The sequence below is a fragment of the Spea bombifrons genome, chromosome 9, assembly GCF_027358695.1.
Source record: "Spea bombifrons isolate aSpeBom1 chromosome 9, aSpeBom1.2.pri, whole genome shotgun sequence".
NCBI lineage: Eukaryota > Metazoa > Chordata > Amphibia > Anura > Pelobatidae > Spea > Spea bombifrons.
This window is the reverse complement of record NC_071095.1, coordinates 13,664,939-13,686,643: the sequence shown is the minus strand read 5'-3', so window position 1 is coordinate 13,686,643 and position 21,705 is coordinate 13,664,939. Positions and strand designations below refer to the sequence as shown.

At 48.5% G+C, this 21,705-nt stretch overlaps 1 protein-coding gene across 1 annotated transcript; it reads left to right on the top strand.

Moving 5' to 3' along the window:
* The first annotated feature begins 1,440 nt into the window (after window positions 1-1,440).
* On the top strand, window positions 1,441-21,689 carry YLPM1 (YLP motif containing 1). Its single transcript, XM_053474330.1, has 21 exons — window positions 1,441-2,061; window positions 3,074-3,280; window positions 5,010-5,204; window positions 5,286-6,394; window positions 6,803-11,041; window positions 11,186-11,306; window positions 11,815-12,070; window positions 12,151-12,249; window positions 12,506-12,689; window positions 12,807-12,922; window positions 13,009-13,145; window positions 13,332-13,394; window positions 13,684-13,803; window positions 14,019-14,195; window positions 14,318-14,401; window positions 14,477-14,560; window positions 14,717-14,800; window positions 15,338-15,389; window positions 20,844-20,971; window positions 21,177-21,340; window positions 21,475-21,689. The coding sequence occupies exons 1-20, from the start codon at window positions 1,483-1,485 to the stop codon at window positions 21,321-21,323; spliced, it is 8,181 nt and encodes a 2,726-aa protein (XP_053330305.1). The 5' UTR covers window positions 1,441-1,482; the 3' UTR covers window positions 21,324-21,340; window positions 21,475-21,689.
* Window positions 21,690-21,705: the final 16 nt, after the last annotated feature.

Genomic DNA, 21,705 nt, shown 5'->3' with positions numbered 1-21,705 from the left:
CAGACCCGCGCAGCGGTCAGGAGGAGTTTTTGGACCTCTTTTAGTTCAGCCATATTCTAGGGCAGTCCTGTGTGAATTGCTCTCGAGGATGCGCCCCAGCTCTGTCCGGCTGATTTCAGGACTGCCGGGGCCCTTCCCGCAGGAGTGTTCTGTTGCAACCATTCTGCTGTTGACTTACTCCGGTGCTCTGGATCGCTGTCCTCTTACATCACCCAACTTCTGTTGAGCTCCAGTTGACAGACGGTCTAACATTCTTTTGGAAAAAGTCTTCATAAACTTGTGAATTCCTTTTTCTGTCAATGACACGAAGCTGCCCCAAATCATGATGCCCTCGCCGCCATGCTTTATAATTGAGATGAGGTTTTGGTGTTGCTGTTCTGTGCCCTTTTCTCTCCCCACATAGCGGAGTGCCTTCACAACAACTCGAGTTTGGCTTCATCCGTCCACAGAATGTTTTGCCGGTAGCGCTAATAATGGATGAGAATCGCTCGATTATTATCGGTTATTTGGTCGTTTGATGAGCGTCTGGGTGCAGCATCAGGAGTGATGCTCTATTGTATGTATTATCTCCCCCTGGTCTGATCCGCTCTCCATCATTAAATTAATTTAAATAAACCAAAAAACAGCATTTGTTTAGGCAATTAATCGAAAAAATAATAATCTGCCAACTAATCGGTAATGAAAGTCGTTAGCTGAAGCCCTAATGAAGACATATGATGGGGTTTGTGTTATTAGTTGTAGCCGGCGCAGGTCGATCGTTGTGACTTTGGGGCAGCTGAGAGGCAGCGACCGATGTGACCGATACTTCATGGCATGACCCTCCGGGCCTCCGACTCCCGCACCGGATCTGCATCTGATTTGCAGATTCCACAGCGCTGTTACAACAGACTCCGTAAAATAAATTCACATCCCAAACAATAAGAAACTCGTACAAAAGGAGAAGCGCGCCTGGCCCCCCGGGAGCTTACAATCTTCTCCACGCCTAGTGAATAAAGGCATCTAGAAAGATAAATGGCAGAGGCCCTCTGGAGAAAATGTCTAACTCTGAGTTACTTCTTGAAGTCACCAATAGCAGGTGCCTCCAGCAAGCAGATGGCAAAGTCTCCTTATTCCTGCCCTGACCAGGGCATAAGGGGCTTGAATTTGGGGAGAGGTACAGCTGCATGGAGGGGGGGGGGGGTCCCGCGCGTTTCTCCGGGAAAGGCCGGAACTCAGGTAATGAGGGGGCGCAGACAACATGCCACCCCAACCCCCTAAGAAGAGGGACATAAAACCCGGGCGCTACTGCACCCGCGAGCCTCACCGACCCAAACGTTTTTCTGAGGTAAAGCCTACCGCCTAATATGGCCGCTCTCAGATTCACGTGACCGCCCGCCCCCAGCGCTGGCATTGGTCGAGACCACTCACGTGACGTCACTCGGTGCGCGAACGCCCGCAGAGTCGCCGAGAACGTTCGCGTGAGAGACTGCGGTTGCTACCGTAATGTATCCCGGCTGGGGCCGCTATGGCTCGTATCCTACCCCCAGCGCCACCCCCGCCCCTCCACCTGCCCCTCCAGCCGTTGGCCCGCCGCCTCCCCCCAGCACCTTCCAGAGCTTCCGAGACCAGCACCTGGCCCAACTCGAGCAGCTTCAGCGGATGCACCAGCGACAGCTCGAGACCGTGTTACCGGCCGGGGGACCGCCTCCGGCCCCCGCAGCATTCCCCCCTCCTGCCTTTGGTAAGCGGCCTTTCTACGGACCCAGACAGCCCTATACCTACCCGCCGCCCCCCTATGGCCAGAGCCTTCCTCCCCCCGGATACCCAGCCTATCCTCCCCCTGAGAGCTCTGGACAGCATCCTCCCCCGGACCCGTCTCATCCTCCGCCTCCTCCTGGACCGGCTCCCGAACTTGCACAGCCTCCACCTCCTCCTGGGCCGGCACAGCCTCCCGAACCTGCTCAGCCGCCTCCTCCTCCTCCTCCCTCGGGACCGATTCACCCTCCCCCATCAGAGGAGCTTCCACAGGCAACTGAGACTGATAACTCCCAAGACAAAGGGCCACCAGACACCTCGCTGGAGGTAAGTGATCATAAGCTGTCCCTACACAACTTCCAGATCCCCGCCCAGGCCCCGCCTTCGCGGAACAAGACTCCGCCTCCCCAGTCCTGCCCCATGAGCAAGACTCTGCTCCACACTGAGCGGGATGTGGTCTCGGTATGTACATTATGCTTCTAATGTATGCTAGACTTGGCTCCATAGAGCACAAACCTGCCCCCACCCCTCGAAAATATACACCGGCCATGTCGTCCTGGCGCTCCTCCTCCAGCAGAGCATCTCCTGCCTGCTCTGTGTCTGCGCGCGACGTCTGCGCTCGGACTCTACCAACAGCCGCGTTTAATCTGCTTTGTGAGTCGGCTTAGCCTCGGCTCGCGTGGTGGCAGTGCTGTGCGGCCCGTCTACGTTGTGGCATTTTCATGCCGTGGTGCCTGAGCCTTTTTAACATAGAATTCCTGCGTGGATCTGGAGCCGCCGTCGCTGTCAGTCATGTGATATTTTGGGTGCCTTTCCCAGCTCACTGAGGTGATGCTTTATGGCAAGGCTAATGAAGTCACTTCCTCCATAGACTTTCATTAGTCAGAGTCTGGCTGGGTGAATAAGATTGAGCCATTCTATTGTTTCCCACAGGCGGTATGATAAGGAGTCGGGGGGGTTGTCTAGTAGATTGGGGTTCAGATAACAGAGTGAGATTCATGCTAATGGTAGAGACCTGGCAGCGCACTCACCTGTGGTAAAGCATGTCTTCTCTATAGCTGATAAGTGGGAACATTTTAACACAAATGTTTGTGGCCACTTTGTTTTGAAAGTGTAGTCTGTGTGGTTTTCTTAATTCTGTCAGGTTTTTACTGCAATTAATTTGAGTCGACGGTTAGAAGTTACACAGGTGGTTGGGGAGAGGAAGAAACCCGTCCATCATTGTCCAGATCTTTAGTTGTTTTGTGGCAAAATTCAGCAAAAGGGTTTTTTTTGGCTTTTCTGGGAGGAGGCCTTTCGCCGTACCCTCTACACATACATTGTGTGTTTGATTCTGCAGGAGCAACATCAGTTTTGGTATAAGCAACACCTGCTGAGTCTGCAGAAAAAAGCAAAGGTTCGCCAAAAGGAGGCAACGGCCCCGGATGGCCCTCCAGAGGCGCCTCAGGACAGTGGTAGCCATGTCTCTGCCAGTTTTCCTCCTCCACCACCTGTTCATGAGCTGAAGAACGAGGTCCAGCCGCCTTTACCACTAGAAGATGTCAAAGTAAGACACCGTTAACGTGGCAGCATCGCTAGAAACAGAACCGGGGCATCTGTGCCCAACAGGCAGCTCTCCTAACGCTGCAGAACAACTCTTGGGATGCTCAGGCGGCGTTTTAGGCACATGTAGATTAACCTGACTCGGACGGGCATCGTAGAAAGCCGTAGTTTGTCTGGAGAGGTTAGGCCGGCCCGTTCTGGAGGGCTCGTCTATAGTGGGCCGAGCCGTACGTATATACTTTGCTGCACATAGTGCCTCTTTATCCATATAGATGGAGGAGTTCATCCGAGTTCCCTGTCTGCCGGGTATTTGCCGTGCGCCGCGCATGCTGTGAGTGGGATTACCCGGGGGTGTAAATAAGGTCCTGGATCCTGTTTGTTTATTATAAAAAGCTTCAGAATATTTTAGACTCTGAACCGGGGGTGTCCAACCTGCGGCCCTCCAGCTGCTGCAGGACTACATCTCCCATGCTCCTCAGCCAGCCCCTTAGGTGAATGAGCATTATGGGAAATGTAGTCCTGCAGCAGCTATTTAGTGATTTGCTTAGAGCAGGGGTTTCCCAGTTTAATAAGACTGGAGATTGTTTGGCAGCGTCTTGTGAGTTTCGCTTTGAGTTTGTGAGCCGCTTTGCCTCAGTAGAGCCGGTGATCCTGCTGGATCTGCCGTGGGATCCTGCGGTGATAGAACCAAAACTGCCTTAGAATCAAAATACGCTCCTCAACAGTAACCGATCATAAATGTGAACTTGGCCTGAATGCGCCTAACAGATGAAAACCTGACAGGGAAATCTTTAGTGATCTGCCCCCCCCCCCCCACGCAGCACATCCGTTGATGAAGAATTTTACTTGGCATAAAACCAAACGTTAGCCCCGCTGGAGAGGTTTGGTGCCTTCGTGGTAAAGTGTGTGGATTACTGATATAAACCAAGACATAGAGCGCTTCTAATCGAGCGAATGGCAGAATGAAACGACCAAATACTCTGGAAACTAAACCAAACTTCTGCACGTTTCCATCGGTTTGCGTGAAGTCAGGAGTGTGATGTCATCACCTGCACAATGAGGCCACGGCACTTTAATGAATTCCCACGTTTAGTTTCAGCGTAGTCCTTGGGCAAGTAAGTTAGTAACTATGTTACTATGTAAATGGGGTGTTTGTTACGCTCTTGTCGCCATTGGGGTGCAATGTTTGGGGGTCACTCTGGTTCTCATGGGGGTCGCTTTGGTGGTAAGCATTAGTCAAATTCTTCAACTGACGAGGGGATTGAGGCAGCCTGAGACGAGGCGGCTGAAGTGGCTACATTGTAACGGCAGATAATAGAAAGTAGCGTTACTGTTTCCAAAATGTGTTTAATTCTGTAGAAACATTTGCTGAGTCTGCAGGAAGACACGGCTCTGCCAACCGCGGCGACGGGTTGTATCGCATGCCTTCTGCTGGAATGCCAGGTGTTGATGCCTTACCTGCGGTTGGCAAAACCGTTAACAAAAGCATACGACAAATATGTAGCTTGGACTCCCCCTTCTCAGGAATCTGATCATCAGTGAGCGGAGTTAAGCCTCCACGCTGCGTTCTGTGATGCTGATTCTCTGAGGCTGTTTGATGCTGACCGGTTTCTTATATTTCGCTTGCTACGACGTCGTTATGTTACCTTTTTTTTTTTTTTAAAGTGTCGTCCGGTGTGAACATTTCTCTGTTCTCCGTTAAGACCGACCCATCTCTTTTCTTCTCCGTTTAGCCAAATGTGGATCCACCAGAGGACCCTGAGCAGGCGCAGCGGCTCAAAACGCTGCAAGAGGCCGCGGCCCATTGGCAACAGCATGAACAGCACAGGCTTGGCTTCCAGTACCAGGGAATCATGCAGAAGAATGCCACGTTGCAGCAGCTCCTACAGCGATATCAGCAGGTCACCCAGCAGCCACCACACCTAGCGGTGAGTCCCATCACTTCCCACTTCTGTTCGCTGTGTTCTTCTAAAAGGGACGTTGTGTCAACATTTGTGCTTTTGTGACAGGCCATGACCGTAGATGTCCAGTTACAGCATTTTGAGATGCAGCAGAAGCAGTTCCTGTCCCTGCACCAGGAGTGGGAGAACCAGTATAAAAAATGGCAAGAGTTGCTGCAGACGTACCCCCACAAGGACCAGCTCCAGGACTACCAAGTGCAGTGGAAATCGTGGCATGAGCAAATGAAAACCACAAAATCATATTTTAAGGAAAGGGTGACTTCTCTGAAAAGTATGAAGCAGCAGTATGGAGGCAGCCACTATATTGGGGGCGTCCCCATGATTCCTGCGTATCCTGCATATCCCCCTGTGATGCCCCCACCGGTGCCACCGCCGCTCCCGGCTGGAATGAGTGTCCCGCCACCTTTTGCTGCTCCTGCTTCCTCACTTTTCAGTGCTGCGCCCCCGCTTCCTCCTCCCATGACGCCAACTCCCTTTGCTGAAGTGCCTCCCCCGCTACCCCCTGTCACATCCAACTCCTATGGTGAAGTTCCTCCACCGCCAGTGACTTATGCAGAGGTTCCTCCTCCCCCTCCAGTAACAGCAACACCTTATGATAACATTCCCCCACCTCTGCCACCTGATTCGTATTCCGAGCTGCCCCAGCCACCTCCGCCACCTGTCGCATCTGCCGTGAGTAGTGCCGTGCCTCCGGACACATCATATTCCTACTCTGCAGACACAGCGGCCGCTCTTGTTTCCTCTGTTCCCGCAGACACAAATGACTCTGGTCTACCGCCTTTTGCTCTGCCTAATACAAGTTTTACTGGAGCTGGTCAAACCGCTGTAGATACCTTCAACCTGGTGCCGGGATCATCCGCAACTTCCAATCTCCCAGATAAACTGTCAGCGAAACCTTCTGCAGGCACCAGCACTAACTCCGTTCCTGATTTTTCCTCCTACTGTCCTCCAAAAGAAGAAAATAACCTAAAATCTATAGGCTCAGCCATGAAGGAGATAAGTGAGGGACGCGTCCCGTCCAAGGATGAACAGAAGCCTCGTGATGTGAATCCCCAGGCTGGGCAATCACAGGTCCCTTCCTTGGGTGCAAGTAACTCCGTGCCCCCTCCGCCTCATCAGCTCATTAGAGGGATGCAGTTTGGATCTGGACCGCCAAGGTAACTGTTTTTTTTCTCCCCATACCTGCGCTGCATGTGTGGGAGTGTGAGACGTTCTATGTGTAGTTGCCAGAAAGAAAATCTAGATTTGGGTGTACCTTCGGATCAGCGAGTCGACCTTGTGTAATGTATAGTTAAACAAGGGATCTCTTTAGAAAAATACCCCTTCGTTACTTTTATATGATACACGGCCGGCTCAGCCTTTCCTGCGTGAGACCCTTCTCCGAGATCACCCCCCCGCCTGCATTTTCAGTGCAAAGCCCGTTCACTCGCCGTGACATCTCCGGTCTGTAGCCTGCTGCTTTCCCTAGCTGCTGAGCTTTAGGCTTCTCTACGCCATGTTCCATGTCCTTTATACTTCTGTAATATTAATGCTTTACACCAGCTTTACGTTTCTGTGTCTTGTAGGTTTGCACCCCATGGTCGTGGATTTCCACCTCCTAGATTTCAAATGCCTGACTCCCAAGGGGCCCAGAGCTCCCCCGGTCCGCGTCCCGTGTTTGATGGTCAGACAACCAGCATGGCCTCCTTAGGACCGGAGAAGCCATCTTCCAGTCAGGGTCTGAAGAGTGGGAATCGGTTGGGTTTTGCTCCTCAGTCCAACTGGATGAATGCAAGTCAAGCAACAGACTGTGAAGTTAGTGATAATACGAAGACTGTTGATAAAATACCTGGTCTATCAGAAACCGGCATACAGAGCAGTGTCCCGCTAACCGCAAGCAGTCCCTCTCCTAGTAAAGAGTCTGTGGCACGGAGCAGGGGCGCAGTGAAGGCTGGTAGTAGTTCAGGAAAATGGGATCAGACCGAGCCTCCTTCAAAAGGCAACCTTGAAAAGTCAAAAGAATCTGTAGAAACGTGTGACAGGAAGGTGGGTGCCTCCCAACACGGGCACATAATGGGCAAGAACCAAGGTGGTTCAGGTGTCAAGTGGGACTGGCAAAAGGAAACAGCTGGGGTGTTCACAGAGGGCAAATGGAGCGATCATGAAACTCCCATAAGAGAAGGCTGTGTTAAGCAGGGTGATTCGGTCCCTGTTAAGTGGGGTGGCCCCGATGTTCCCGGTTTAGGAGTAGGGGTCAGTCCACGGGGAGCACCAAAGAGTAATTGTGGAACCTATGAAGGTCAGCAAGATGATGCAAAAAGTGCTTTGCCTAATAGGTGGGAAGTTGCTCCAGGTGACAGATGGCCCAAGCCTCTTGTCTCCCCACATGAAAAATGGGTTGATCCCGGTGAGCCCCCAAAAGGTGACCCTTGTGATCCTAAATCCGGTGATAAGTGGGGCAATTCCCAAGACCCTACTCCCGAAAGGTGGTCTGGTCCTAAAGGTCCCACTTGTGATAGATGGAGTGGTCCTGGTGGGCCACCCCTTGAAAGGTTGAGTGATAAACATTTTGAAGTGTTTGGAGGTCCTGATGGACCACAAGGTAGATTGGGTGGACCCCCAGGGAATAGATGTGGTGCCCCACCATGGGAAAGGTTTGGGGGCTCTGCTGGACCCCCAGGTGATAGGCCTGGAGGACCAGTTGGCCCATGGGGCCGAACTGGAGGCCCTCAACAAGATAGGTTTGATGGCCCCCCACGGGAAAGGTTTGACGGCCCCCCGCGGGAAAGATTTGGCAGTCCTGATGGGCCCCCACAGGAAGGGTTTGAAGGTCCCCCGCGGGAAAGGTTTGGAGACCCTGAAGGGCCCATGGGAGGTAGATTTGGTGGCCCTGACTGTCCTCCTGGGGACAGGTTTGATGGCCCCGATGGCCGCTCGCATGGCAGGTTTGGTGGTTCATTGCATGCCACATTTGGGGGTCCTGATGGATCCCTAGATGAGAACTTTGATGGCCTTGATGGACCTCCTCATGAGAGGTTTGGCATCTCTGATGATCCCCCAGGAGATAGATTTGGAAGTATGGAAGGTGGCAGGTTTGGACCCCCGGGTGAAAGGTTTAATGGGCCCCCACATAGGTTTGGTGGGCCTACTGGGCCACCTCATGGCAGATTTGGCGGCCCTTGGACTCCCCGTCCGAGGTTTGGCGAGCCCCACGGCCCTCCGCGTGCCAGGTTTGGCGAGCCCCACGGCCCTCCGCGTGCCAGGTTTGGCGAGCCCCACGGCCCTCCGCGTGCCAGGTTTGGCGAGCCCCACGGCCCTCCGCGTGCCAGATTTGGTGAGCCCCGCGGCCCCCTTTATGACAGGTTTGGCGAGCCTCACTATCCCCCACATGATAGATTTGGAGGCTCTCATGGCCCTAATAAGTTTGGTGAGCCCCACTGTCCCCCACATGATAGCTTTGGGGGGCCTCACGGGCCTGACAACTTTGGCGAGCCCCTCGGTCCACTGGATGATGGCTTTGAAGGACCAGAAGGCCCTCCCGATGACAGGTTTGCCAGTCCTAACTTTGTCCCTCGGGATAGAAGACTACCCAGTGAGCCCATGCCTAGTGGAGACAGGTGGGGGGGGCCACCAAATGTAGATGGAAAATGGAGGCAAAGTAATTGGGTTGGGCATGGCGATCCCTTGCAGAGCAAGTTGAGGGCTGCTAGTGGTGACCTAGAGAGCAGATTTAACAAAGACAGGCAGATAGGGCAAACTGACCCGGAAATGGAGCCACCTGGTGTCAAAGCCCGATACCCAGATCCTCAGCAGACTGCAGAAATGGCGAGGGTTAGCTACCAAAGCCAGTTCAGAAGAGGAATTCAGAAGCCTCTGGTTCCAGAATTCAAAACTGATAAACCCCCCCAGGGGGCTGTCGGCCCGAAGACCTCCGCTATTCAGTCAGTTGGGTCACAGGCCATGGAAAGCACTGGAGCAGGGGGGATGAAAACAACGGAACCATCGAAGGGGGAAAAGCCAACGTCTACCTTGCCCTCCAGCGGGGGCATGCATCCGCCTGCAGAGTCCGCCAACGTGGCAGGAGCACAGGTAGCTGAGCCTGCTAACTTAGAAGCACCAGGTGCGGCCGGACATGCAACGACTTCACTGCCCCCTGCTTCTGCCAAAGCCGAGGGGCAGCAGCCCCCTGCGTCTGATAAACAAATGAGTTCAGTCGACACAAAGGGGCTCGTAACTAATAAGGCGTCACTTGACAACGTCACTCATAAGGCAGATGAGCGACAGATGCCGGAACCTACAAAGGAAGACTCTTCTAAGGTACCTGCGTCTTCTAAAGATATCCAGCCAACTGCCGTGGCCAATAAGCCAGGTACCAAAGGACTGATTCAAGACGCCTCCAAGGTTACTCCGATGGCTTCCAAGGACCAAGACGGTCAGAATCAGGTCCTCAGTACAGCTGATACTAAGAGTCAGGGCCTTGCTAAAGATAGTAGCGCTGGAGACAAGGGCCCACAGAGCGGTAACGTGCCGATGGCTGGCTGTTCTACAGATAGACCTGGTACGCAGCCCGTGTCCAAAGCGCACTCTCTGTTTAAACGAGACGCTGTGAAGGGAAACCAAGTCCATGTTCCGCAAAGACCAAGTGAAAGTCTTACATCGAACCCAGAACTGGCAAATGCAGGAGCCCGAGTACCAGGACCGTCTAGATTCGGTCCTCAAGCAAATCAAGGGATATGTGGTCCAAAACCCCATGGAAAACCTATGGAATCGCATGACCCAGCACAATGGTCCAGCCATGGACACAGAGGGGAAGAACCTGTATGGTTTGATCATCGGGGGCGAGGACGTGCCAGAGGAATGGTTCGAGAAAGGATTCCACCTAGGCCGGGAAATCGAGATGTATTGGAAATTTTGCGTGATAAAAACTTTGGCCCTAGGAGTCATTTTGGAAATGAAAGACCGTTTGAAGAGTGCTTGGATGACGCGCCACCTTTTGTCAGAGAGGCTTTACCCAGAGATGCAAGATTTATAGAAGATGAAAGATATCCTTTGGATCATTTAGCTGATGTGAGGAGGAGAGACGTTCCTTTGGACAGAGAGAGGCTTGATAATTGGGAACAAGAAAGATATTGGAGAGAAACAGACCACCTTAGAGAACCCCTAGACCAGATTTCTAGGGACGACCGGTTACCTTACCACTCTACGCTGCCTCGGGACGTAGATATCCGGCGCGACCCTTGGCTGGAAAGAGTTCCTGACCAAGGTTTAGAAAGAACCCTTGGCGGTGCTCTGGAAAGGTCTGAAAGACCTTTTGAAAGGGATTACCCTAGAATGCATGATGAGCTAGAATTTCTAGGCAGAGACAGGGGTTACCCTCCCCTTCATCGATCTGTATCTCCTCACCGTCCACTATCCCCTCTCCGGCCTCGCTCTCCCCTCCCGCCCGTGGACAGATATTTGGATGACCGGTGGAGAGAGGATAGGGAGGTTTTGTTAGAGCGGGACTTCCATGATCGTGGGGAGCTGAGGATTCGAGAATATCCAGAGAGATCGGACTTTTGGCAGGAGGGAAGAAATTTTCCTTGTGAACAGGTTGAATGGGAACGCAGGGACAATAGGTGGTATCCACCTGAAGACAGGCCGGTGGATCAACGGCTGGGCACCCATCCTTCCCTAGCACCGGTCTCATCAAATCATCCTGGACAGCCTGATACGGGGATCGCTTCGGAGCCGGAGCCCACAGCCGCTCCCGCCGGCATGTTAGCGCTGAGCCAACGGCAGCATGAGATCATCCTCAAAGCCGCGCAGGAACTCAAAATGCTCAGGTAAGAGCCACGCTTCTGTCTCTATGGCTTTTTAAAATGTTATTTTTATGTTTAAAGACCTATTTAAAGGGATTTTATTGAATCTGCGAGTAGCTTGTGCTGGTTGTGGGTCAGACTCGTGAAAGGGGTCTCTCCGTTATTCAGGGAGCAAAAAGAACAGCTGGACAATCTGAAACACTTTTACAACGATCCGAAACCACGTGAAGAGGCTTCGCTGCGTCCTGGGCTGCCCGGAGCCCACAATCGTCCCTCAGATATTTATCAGGTAGGTGCAACACCATGTTGGGGGGACCACCTTGCGCATGTTTATAAAAGTCTCATTCTTAGTCACCAGCCCTGTCTACAAAAGTGTAGCGGGATGGCGTTACCGCCTCTCTTCCGTCACAGACATGAAACCGTTTTATGTTCTGTGCAGAGACTGGAGGCACATTGACTGTTACAGGAACCATCTTAGAAATGATTGGCTCGTCAGCTGCCACGTTAATGAGATTTAGTGTAAAATGATCTACTTTTACGAGCCTTGGCTACCAGACCGCGGACTTGCCTGGTCCTGTTTCAGCTGATGTTTTTTTTTTCCTTTTCATTTTGATTAATGTTGCTACTAATGTTCTGGTTAAAAACAATTTAACCCGGAATATATTTGTAGTAAGATAATTTGGGAAGGAAATCAGATCTTAGCGATGCAAACAGCACTGCTGTTGTCTACCGGACACACAATACGCATCGGCGTTAGTCTTCATGGAGCGCCTCTTATTTCCCCCCTCGCTACTCAGCTTCCTCCTGGTGCACCACTGAAAGATGTCGGCCCGGAAGGAGACTGTTCAGGTTCCAAGGCTGTCCCCGCTGGAGCCAGCAGCCAAGCCCCCGCGTCCGATCGCTGGGATGAAGACAGCTTCAGTGGCTTGTGGGAGGATGAGAGAAGAGCCAAGGTGGCTGGGGTCCTGTCTGATTCAGGGCAACCTGGCTCTATGGCACATGGACCAAAGCTGCCTGGCCTGCAGCAGACTGTGGACTATGCCCATGGCCGAGGTGCGTAATTCCGCATGCCCTTTTTTCATATGTGAACGCTCACTGCTGAACCCCCGGCTAAAACAGGTCTCCGTCTGTAGATCGCCCTGTCGGGAAAGTTGAACAGGTCCCGTACGGTGAGAGAGTTGTTCTTCTTCCTGATCCGGTGCTTGAAAGAATTGGGCATCCGTTCCATAAAGGTGAGTGAAGACCTTGTCACTTGGCTCGCTGACTCGCCTTACTGTTGGCCGTGGGCTACATTTCTCCCGCTGCCCTTAAATGGCCCTCAGAAGCCTGGGGCCTGCTATCGTGGTTTTCGGTAGAATTAGTGCTTTGTGGCCACGTTTGTCTCATACCCTCCTCCCTAGAGCTTTGATTACGGTCTGGAAGAGTTAGGGTTGTTCTAGCGGGCCTTTCTGTATTTGGTTGTCTGTAATAACGAGATGTCTTTCTTAGATTACCTGGATGACAATTATGACATGGATCTCCGGGACAGAGCCTCATACTTAGAGCGACAAAGCAATAAAAGTATGGATCGGCGGGAGTATGAAAGGGATCGAGAGCGTGAAATGCACAGAGATCGTGGTCCGAGTGACCATGAGCGGGAGCGTTTTGATAGAGACCGTCACTCTCGGGAAAGGTAAAAGCATATGTTTCTTATTTTTCTTGTCTCATGTAGGGGGGTTAAGTAAATTGAGCTCTAGGTCTCCAACCCTGCCCTTGGTGAATATCATTAAAGACGTGCATGCGCTCACAGGTCTGCCTCCTACCGGGACGGCAAGGAAAGCTTGGCCAGACGCGGCTCAGACAAACTGCCCTACAATCGCAAGTCGGAGCGGGATCCTTACGAACTCGCGTCTCCTGCGTTTGGAGGTGAGACTTCGCTCAGAGCAGTCGCTCCCAACCTCTCGATGTCGCTTCCCTTCAGTCCGGAGGATGTAACGTTCTTCATTTTGCAGGGGAGCGTAGAAACTATCCGGAGGAGAAGCCATTGCTGCATCCACCCATGCCTGCGCCTCGACAAGAGAAGAAACCAGAGAGCAAGAATGTAGATGACCTTTTAAAGAAGCCCGGCCGCGAGAGCCGGCCTGAGAGGGTGAGTCGGACTCTTGACAGTCATGTCAAGGGAGAAAGAAAAATAAAATGGCGTTGTGGAGCAAGTCACAGAAACCCCGCCACCTGGGGATGCCGCTTTAACCGGCAGCCCCGTCTGCCCCATCTCCTCTACGTTAATGGGCACACACATTATATACATATTTATTTTTATTATTTATTCTTTTAGATTGTCGTCATCATGAGGGGATTGCCAGGTAGTGGAAAAACTCACGTGGCCAAACTGATCAGGGTATGTGACTCTCATCGCGTCCATTTCTGTCTCTCCTTCACTCTACCCAAGCCTCTCTCCTCCACGTCAGACATCCCCTTCCTCTGCTCTCTCTGTTTTCTGTGGTCAGACGCAGGTCCTTCTTGCTCTACTAGTCCCTCAGTCTTTATACGCTCCGTGCGGCCGCTAGTGTGTTGCTGTTCCATATGTAAACTTGGCCCACGGTCCTCCGCATGCTGCCCATGCGCTCCACAAGCTGCCTGCGTCCTCTGTTACCATCCCCTGACTCCTGCCGTTTGGTTTCCGCCAGGATAAAGAAGTGGAATGTGGGGGTGCTGCTCCCAGAGTTCTGAGTCTTGATGACTATTTTATCACTGAAGTGGAGAAAGTTGAAAAAGACCCTGACACTGGCAAGAAAGTGAAAAAAAAGGTGTGTGATAATGACGCGAGACGTCGGAGGGAGGTCTGACGACATAGGGGTGATGAGTTCCATCTTTGAAAGGAAGTGTCTGTTAACGGCCCCTGCGTCCAGTGGGGACGCGTTTCGCCGTTCTGGTCTGTGCGCAGGTGGACTTTCTGACTTTTCAGAGAGAAGAGAAGGCGAGTCTGTGGCCCTTTTTAATGTCTAAAACCTTCTGTGACCAGGTTATGGAGTATGAGTACGAGGCAGAAATGGAGGACACGTATCGCAGCAGCATGTTCAAAACCTTCAAGAAGACGCTCGATGACGGCTTCTTCCCATTCATTATCTTGGACAGTATCAATGACCGCGTGCGACACTTTGAGCAGTTCTGGAGCGCAGCAAAGACCAAAGGATTCGAGGTGAGGTCCACGAGCAGGAGCAGATGGCGAGGGGATCGGGGGTCGCCGCGTGGCAGTTCTCTGCTGGGTTGGGAAAGGCGATGGCCCGGATTTCACGCACGGCTGTGTCCCGTTCTTTGCAGGTCTACGTGGCAGAGATCAGCGCGGACACCCAGATCTGCGCTAAGAGGAATCTCCATGGCCGCAAGCTAAAGGAGATCAATAAGGTGAGCCTGACCTCTGAATACGCCGCTTAAACAACTCCATTTCAGTACCGAGCTAATCCTTTTATTTCCCCTCAGATGGCAGATAACTGGGAAACTGCCCCTCGTCACATGATACGCCTGGATATTCGCTCCTTGCTACAAGATGCAGCCATTGAAGAAGTAAGTGCCATTCTTAATGTGTTCATTTTAACTCCTATTCTGATTGGCTTAGGACATGGACCACGCCTTCTCCGACCTCCTGCGGTGTCAATATCTGCATATCGTGGAGGTGGAGCACCGGCAAACTGCGTGTTTACATTCTGGCTCTTTCTGCAGGTGGAAATGGAGGACTCCGAGCCCAGCGTGGAGCCGGCAGCAGAAACAAATCCGGAGCCGTCAGAGGAGGAGGAGAGCGATCGGGTAGGACGCCTCGGCGCGTGTTTAGTGCAGTGTCCTCGGCGCAGGCCAGGAGCTATAACGGCTTTACACTGATCAGCCGCGCTCGCTTCTCACTCGCTGTCCCGTTTATACCCCACCACACGTGCCCCACTCTCACTCCTCCCTCTTTGTATATTCCTTGCCTTGCCCGCTCTGTATATTCCCATTTTCTTACCCCGCCCACTCTGCATATTGGTATTCCCTGACCCCGCCCACTCTGCATATCGGTATTCCCTGACCCCGCCCACCACGCATATCGTTAGTCTCTGGCCCCACCCACGCTGCGTATTGGTATTCCCTGGCCCCGCCCGCGCTGTATATGCCAAGCCCCGCCCACTCTGTCCCTTTCTCCTGAGAGCGCAGGTGGTGCCTGTGTGCCCTTTACCTGTTTATGTGACGGCTACCTCTGTCCCTTTCCTGCCCCCCCCGCATTGGTTTTGGCCCCCAGCCACGTGTTTTGTTCACCGAAGAGCCTGGCGCTGCTCTCGCTAACCCTTCCAGCTTCTCTCTGTGATCTAGGGGTACCTTCCGAAAAGCAAGTGGGAGATGGACACGTCGGAAGCAAAGCTCGGTGAGTAGCCTGCCAGCCCCGCTGTGTTGCTGTTACGCCCTCTCGTGGCATTGAGCTGTCATAGTGTCGGGTTGTGTGTTTGTAGAGGATTAGTGGGCACCACGAGGGGAGGAAGGTGCAGACCGTAGCCCCTCTTATATACCCGTTGGCACCAGAGGCCAGCGATTGGGAGCTACTCCGGGTTCCTCTGATAGCAGCTTAAGTACCTTCATGTGTCGCAGACATTTTCAGAGGGGCGTATTTGGGGTCCGTGGGAGTTGGCTGCCGTGTGAAAGCTGCTCATAAATTCTAAAGATTAGGCGGCTTTCATAGATGCTCTTGGGAAGAAGACGCGGCCGGCTGTAGGGGGTTATGCCAGGCTGATGATACCCTGGGGCAGTACAGTGTGGGCTGTAGGAGCACGTGCCAAGCTGATGATACCCTGGGGCAGTACAGTGTGGGCTGTAGGGCACGTGCCAGGCTGATGATACCCTGGGGCAGTACAGTGTGGGCTGTAGGGGCACGTGCCAGGCTGATGATACCCTGGGGCAGTACAGTGTGGGCTGTAGGGCACGTGCCAGGCTGATGATACCCTGGGGCATTCACCTGCAGGACATTAGTGGATTTTAACTATAAATGACATTTTCTGTTATTAGACACTGCGGCATAAAATATAATTGTGTTTGATGTAAATATAACATTTTTGTTGGATATTAAAAGTAATATTTGGTTCCTCTGTTTAAATAATTATCCTTTTGTAAAATAGTTCTGCGCTGCGCTCTTCCTGCGTATTGTGATTTACTCGCTGCTTGAATACAGGTGACTTCATTCAGAATATTTCTAACTTCGGACAAGTCGCGGTTTCCATAAAGACAGTTATTAATAGTATTATGTCCGTATGTGGGGGTCTGACCCCTTATTATAGTCCTTATTGTTAGTATTATTAGAATATCCGTTATTATTATTAGAATGATATCCGGTAGTAGTAGTATTAGAATATCTGTTATTATTACTATTAGTATTATCCGTTACCGTTATTAAAATTATATCCATTACTTTTAGTATTATGTCGCGTGTGATTAGAATACCCATTATTATTAATATTATTAGTATTATATCCTATGTGATTAAAATATCCATTATTATTATTAGTATTATATCGCGTGTGATTAGAATACCCATTATTATTATTATTATTAGTATTATATCGCGTGTGATTAGAATGCCCATTATTATTATTATTATTAGTATTATATCGCGTGTGATTAGAATGCCCATTATTATTATTATTAGTATTATATCCCGTGTGATTAGAATACCCATTATTATTAATATTATTAGTATTATATCCTATGTGATTAAAATATCCATTATTATTATTAGTATTATATCGCGTGTGATTAGAATACCCATTATTATTATTATTATTAGTATTATATCGCGTGTGATTAGAATGCCCATTATTATTATTATTATTAGTATTATATCGCGTGTGATTAGAATGCCCATTATTATTATTACTAGTATTATATCCCGTGTGATTAGAATACCCATTATTATTATTATTAGTATTATATCCCGTGTGATTAGAATACCCATTATTATTATTATTAGTATTATATCCCGTGTGATTAGAATACCCATTATTATTATTATTAGTATTATATCCCGTGTGATTAGAATACCCATTATTATTATTATTAGTATTATATCCCGTGTGATTAGAATACCCATTATTATTATTATTAGTATTATATCCCGTGTGATTAGAATACCCATTATTATTAGTAGTATTATATCCCGTGTGATTAGAATTTTTATTTATTATATCATGTGTGATTAGAACAGGGCTCGACAAATCCCAGGTGCCAGGTCGCCATGGCGCCTAGGTGTTTGTCAGCCTGTGATCACTCCTACGGAGTGAGCCTGTAGGCTGAAACCACGATTGCAGGAAAACCAGCGATCGTGTTTTCAGCTGCCACAGGCAGCTTCAGGAAAGGGGGTTGAGTGTTGATTGGGTCCTCACACAAGTGTGGGGACCTGACACAACACCTTCCTGCTGCCTGATCGCTCCATGAGAGCGACAGTGCAGCGTTAACCCCTTCAATTCCACAATTGTGTATGACACAATCGTGGCATTGCAGGGGTTAACATTTGTCCCCACAAGCTTGTGGGGACTAAATATCAGTCAATGCTGTGCTCCAATGGAACGTCGGCATAGAAAGCGTTAAAAAAAATAAATAATAATTATAATAATAATAATAATAAAAAAAAAAAAAAAACAACAAAAACCAGCACTGACCTGAAAGTCCAGGGTGCTTCCAGGTGAAACGCTGTGAGTTTAGTAAGTGGGCTGATGATGATCAGATCACTGCTGACCAACTGTTCGTTTAAAAAAAAAAAATCCTGGCTAATAACTTTTTTAGCTGGCGCCGAGATTCACAACAAATTTGTCCAGCCCTGGATTAGAATAACTATTATTATTATTATTATTATTATTATTATTATATCTTGTGTGATTAGAATACCCATTATTATTATTATTATTATTATTATTATAGCCCGTGTGATTAGAATACCCATTGTTATTATATTCCGTGTGATTAGAATACCCATTATTATTATTATTATTATTATTATATCCTGTTTGATTAGAATACTCATTATTATTATTATTATTATTATTATATCCTGTTTGATTAGAATACTCATTATTATTATTATTATTATTATTATTATTATTATTATTATGTCCTGTGTGATTAGAATACCCATGATTATTATCCCGTGTGATTAGAATACCCATGATTATTATTATATCCCGTGTGATTAGAATAACCGTTATTATTAGTATTATTATTATTATATCCCGTGTGATTAGAATACCCATTATTATTATATCCCGTGTGATTAGAATACCTATTATTATTATATCCCGTGTGATTAGAATAACCGTTATTATTATATCCCGTGTGATTAGAATACCTATTATTATTATATCCCGTGTGATTAGAATACCTATTATTATTATATCCCGTGTGATTAGAATACCTATTATTATTATATCCCGTGTGATTAGAATAACCGTTATTATTATATCCCGTGTGATTAGAATACCTATTGTTGTTGTTATATCCCGTGTGATTAGAATACCCATTGTTATTATATCCCGTGTGATTAGAATACCCATTATTATTATATCCCGTGTGATTAGAATACCTATTATTATTATATCCCGTGTGATTAGAATACCTATTATTATTATATCCCGTGTGATTAGAATAACCGTTATTATTAGTATTATTATTATATCCCGTGTGATTAGAATAACCGTTATTATTATATCCCGTGTGATTAGAATACCTATTGTTGTTGTTATATCCCGTGTGATTAGAATACCAATTATTATATCCCGTGTGATTAGAATACCTATTGTTGTTATATCCCGTGTGATTAGAATACCAATTATTATTATTATTATTATTATATCCCTTATCATAAGAATGATATCCATTATTATATTCCTTATCGTTACTATTATATATACATCCATTATCATAAATATGAATAATGGATATCATTCTATTAGTGTTCTATCTATTACCGATATGTGATATAGAATTATTAATATCATTATTATATCCATTACCGTGTTGATACTAGTATAACCATTATATCCATCCATATATACTAGTATAACCATTATATCAAGATATTGATTATTGATATAATTATTATTATATTGATATATTATCTCTGTTAATGTTGGTAATGATATAGTTTATTGATATCAGTATTAGTATTATATTGATTACCGGCAGCATGATATCCGTTGATGATATCATCAGTAGTATTATATCCGTTACCAATGATATTGATTATTGATATTAGTATTATATTGATTACCGGCAGCATGGTATCCGTTGATGATATCATCAGTAGTATTATATCCGTTACCAATGATATTGATTATTGATATTAGTATTATATTGATTACCGGCAGCATGATATCCGTTGATGATATCATCAGTAGTATTATATCCGTTACCAATGATATTGATTATTGATATTAGTATTATATTGATTACCGGCAGCATGGTATCCGTTGATGATATCATCAGTAGTATTATATCCGTTACCAATGATATTGATTATTGATATTAGTATTATATTGATTACCGGCAGCATGATATCCGTTGATGATATCATCAGTAGTATTATATCCGTTACCAATGATATTGATTATTGATATTAGTATTATATTGATTACCGGCAGCATGGTATCCGTTGATGATATCATCAGTAGTATTATATCCGTTACCAATGATATTGATTATTGATATTAGTATTATATTGATTACCGGCAGCATGATATCCGTTGATGATATCATCAGTAGTATTATATCCGTTACCAATGATATTGATTATTGATATTAGTATTATATTGATTACCGGCAGCATGGTATCCGTTGATGATATCATCAGTAGTATTATATCCGTTACCAATGATATTGATTATTGATATTAGTATTATATTGATTACCGGCAGCATGGTATCCGTTGATGATATCATCAGTAGTATTATATCCATTACCAGTGGTATTGATTATTGATATTATAATTAGTATTATATCCGTTACCGTTTTGTGTCCAGCGTGGCGGCTGCTGCGTCGTTGCAGGGATTGTATGTTTATGAATTTCTTTTGGGGGTTTTACCGGAAGCACCCCCTGCATGGTGTCTTGTGTAATCTGAGACATTACGCCTGCCCTGGGGGGTCGATAAAAGTGAAATCACACGGCGTGACCGAATGTGGGGCAGTTATCGGTGACGTTCTTGTAACGCTGGGCTGCTGAGATATTTCGGTGGGGCAGTTTTTTCTTCCATTCTAGCAGTGACTTATAATACGGGGCAGTTATGGTGTGGGGGGGTCCCTTTTAGGTGAATGTGACCGATGTGTGGACTCTGGGGGGGCTCCGTGATAATAAATAAAGCCATTTGCTCCGCCGAGTCCTGTCTGCAGGGACCTTTAGCTTTCGTGATCCTTTATGAGCTGTCCGTCAGGAGCCACACCAACCAAGTTAACTTCTCCCGAGCAGAGCGAGATCGGACTCTTCCAGGGAAGGCTGTGTATAAACGGCCTGCGCAACTGAAATGGGGGCTTTCATAGCGGTTGAGGGTGGGCTTATTGGTGGACCGGCTCGCTGTGTGCAGAAGCTGCTGGATTATTATCCGTTCGGCCCCCTTGTCGGCCCCCTTGTGTTCAGAGTGTTTTAAACTGGGACCACTGGTGTGTGTGGGGGGGTCTCTGTGTATCTTAGTGCCCCCTGGGGCTGATGCAGTGATCTGTGGGGAATTTTACATTATAGCAGCTGAAGACCGGCCGGCGTGAGCAGCCCATGCGCGGTCTGTCATAGTGACGGAGGATCTCCGTGCCGCCCTCGTAAGTCCCTCTCTGGTTCTCTGTATCTCCTCAGATAAACTGGATGGACTTAAAGTGAACAAGAAGAAGCGAGGCTGGGAAGCGGTAGGAGGACGCATGGAGGATTACTTGCAGCTTCCTGACGACTATGACTCCCGGGAGTCCGAACCTGGCAGGAAAAGGGTAAAGTATTTGGGGATTGTGACGGTGTCCGGCCCTGCGGGGCCAACGGAGAGCCGGCGATTGAGCTTTGATCGCGGCCGCTTCACATTTGTTTACCCCGTGGCGTTTTGCGTCCTGACGCCGCGACGGGCTGTTCTCTCGGGTCCCTGCGCTCCGGTGTCCGGCCCGATTGTCCTTTATTCTCAGCGCGGCTTTATTTTATTAGGTGAGATGGGCTGATCTGGAGGAGAAGAAAGACGCCGACCGTAAGAGAGCCATTGGATTTATCGTCGGACAGACGGACTGGGAGAAGATCACAGACAAAAGCGGTCAGCTGGCCGAGCGTGCGCTCAACCGCACTAAATATATTTAAGATGTTCTTTTCAGGAGGTGAGTGGCGGGCCCAGCGCCTCGGGGCCCCCGATTTCATTGTTTGCACTGCAGTTAAAGGGCCCATTTTGGCCTTTGTCCAGTTTAAGGTTTATGGCGGATCTGTCCGTCTGACGCACCTTTCTCTGTTCCAGGTTTCCAGGCGGCAGTCCGATGGTTCCGTGTCTCATTTCATGAAAGTTTTAGTTTTGTGTTCTTTTTCTGTCGTTTTCCGGTGAAGCCTGACGAGCGGCACCAGCCAGTAACAGCTCTGCTTGTAGCCTGCGCATGTCCCCGTTTTATACTGTATGTTATGTTCATGTAGCGCGCTGTACTGAGATGTAAACAATTAAAATCTTGGACACAGGAATCGCTTGCCCTGCCTG

Bases quoted from the DNA above. Each gene is read 5' to 3' on its own strand.
- YLPM1 (XM_053474330.1), top strand. From the start codon at position 1,483: ATGTATCCCGGCTGGGGCCGCTATGGCTCGTATCCTACCCCCAGCGCC. The intron at 5,205-5,285 runs GTGAGTCCCATC...CTTTTGTGACAG, and splicing joins AGCAGCCACCACACCTAGCG to GCCATGACCGTAGATGTCCA. The intron at 12,071-12,150 runs GTGCGTAATTCC...CTCCGTCTGTAG, and splicing joins GGACTATGCCCATGGCCGAG to ATCGCCCTGTCGGGAAAGTT.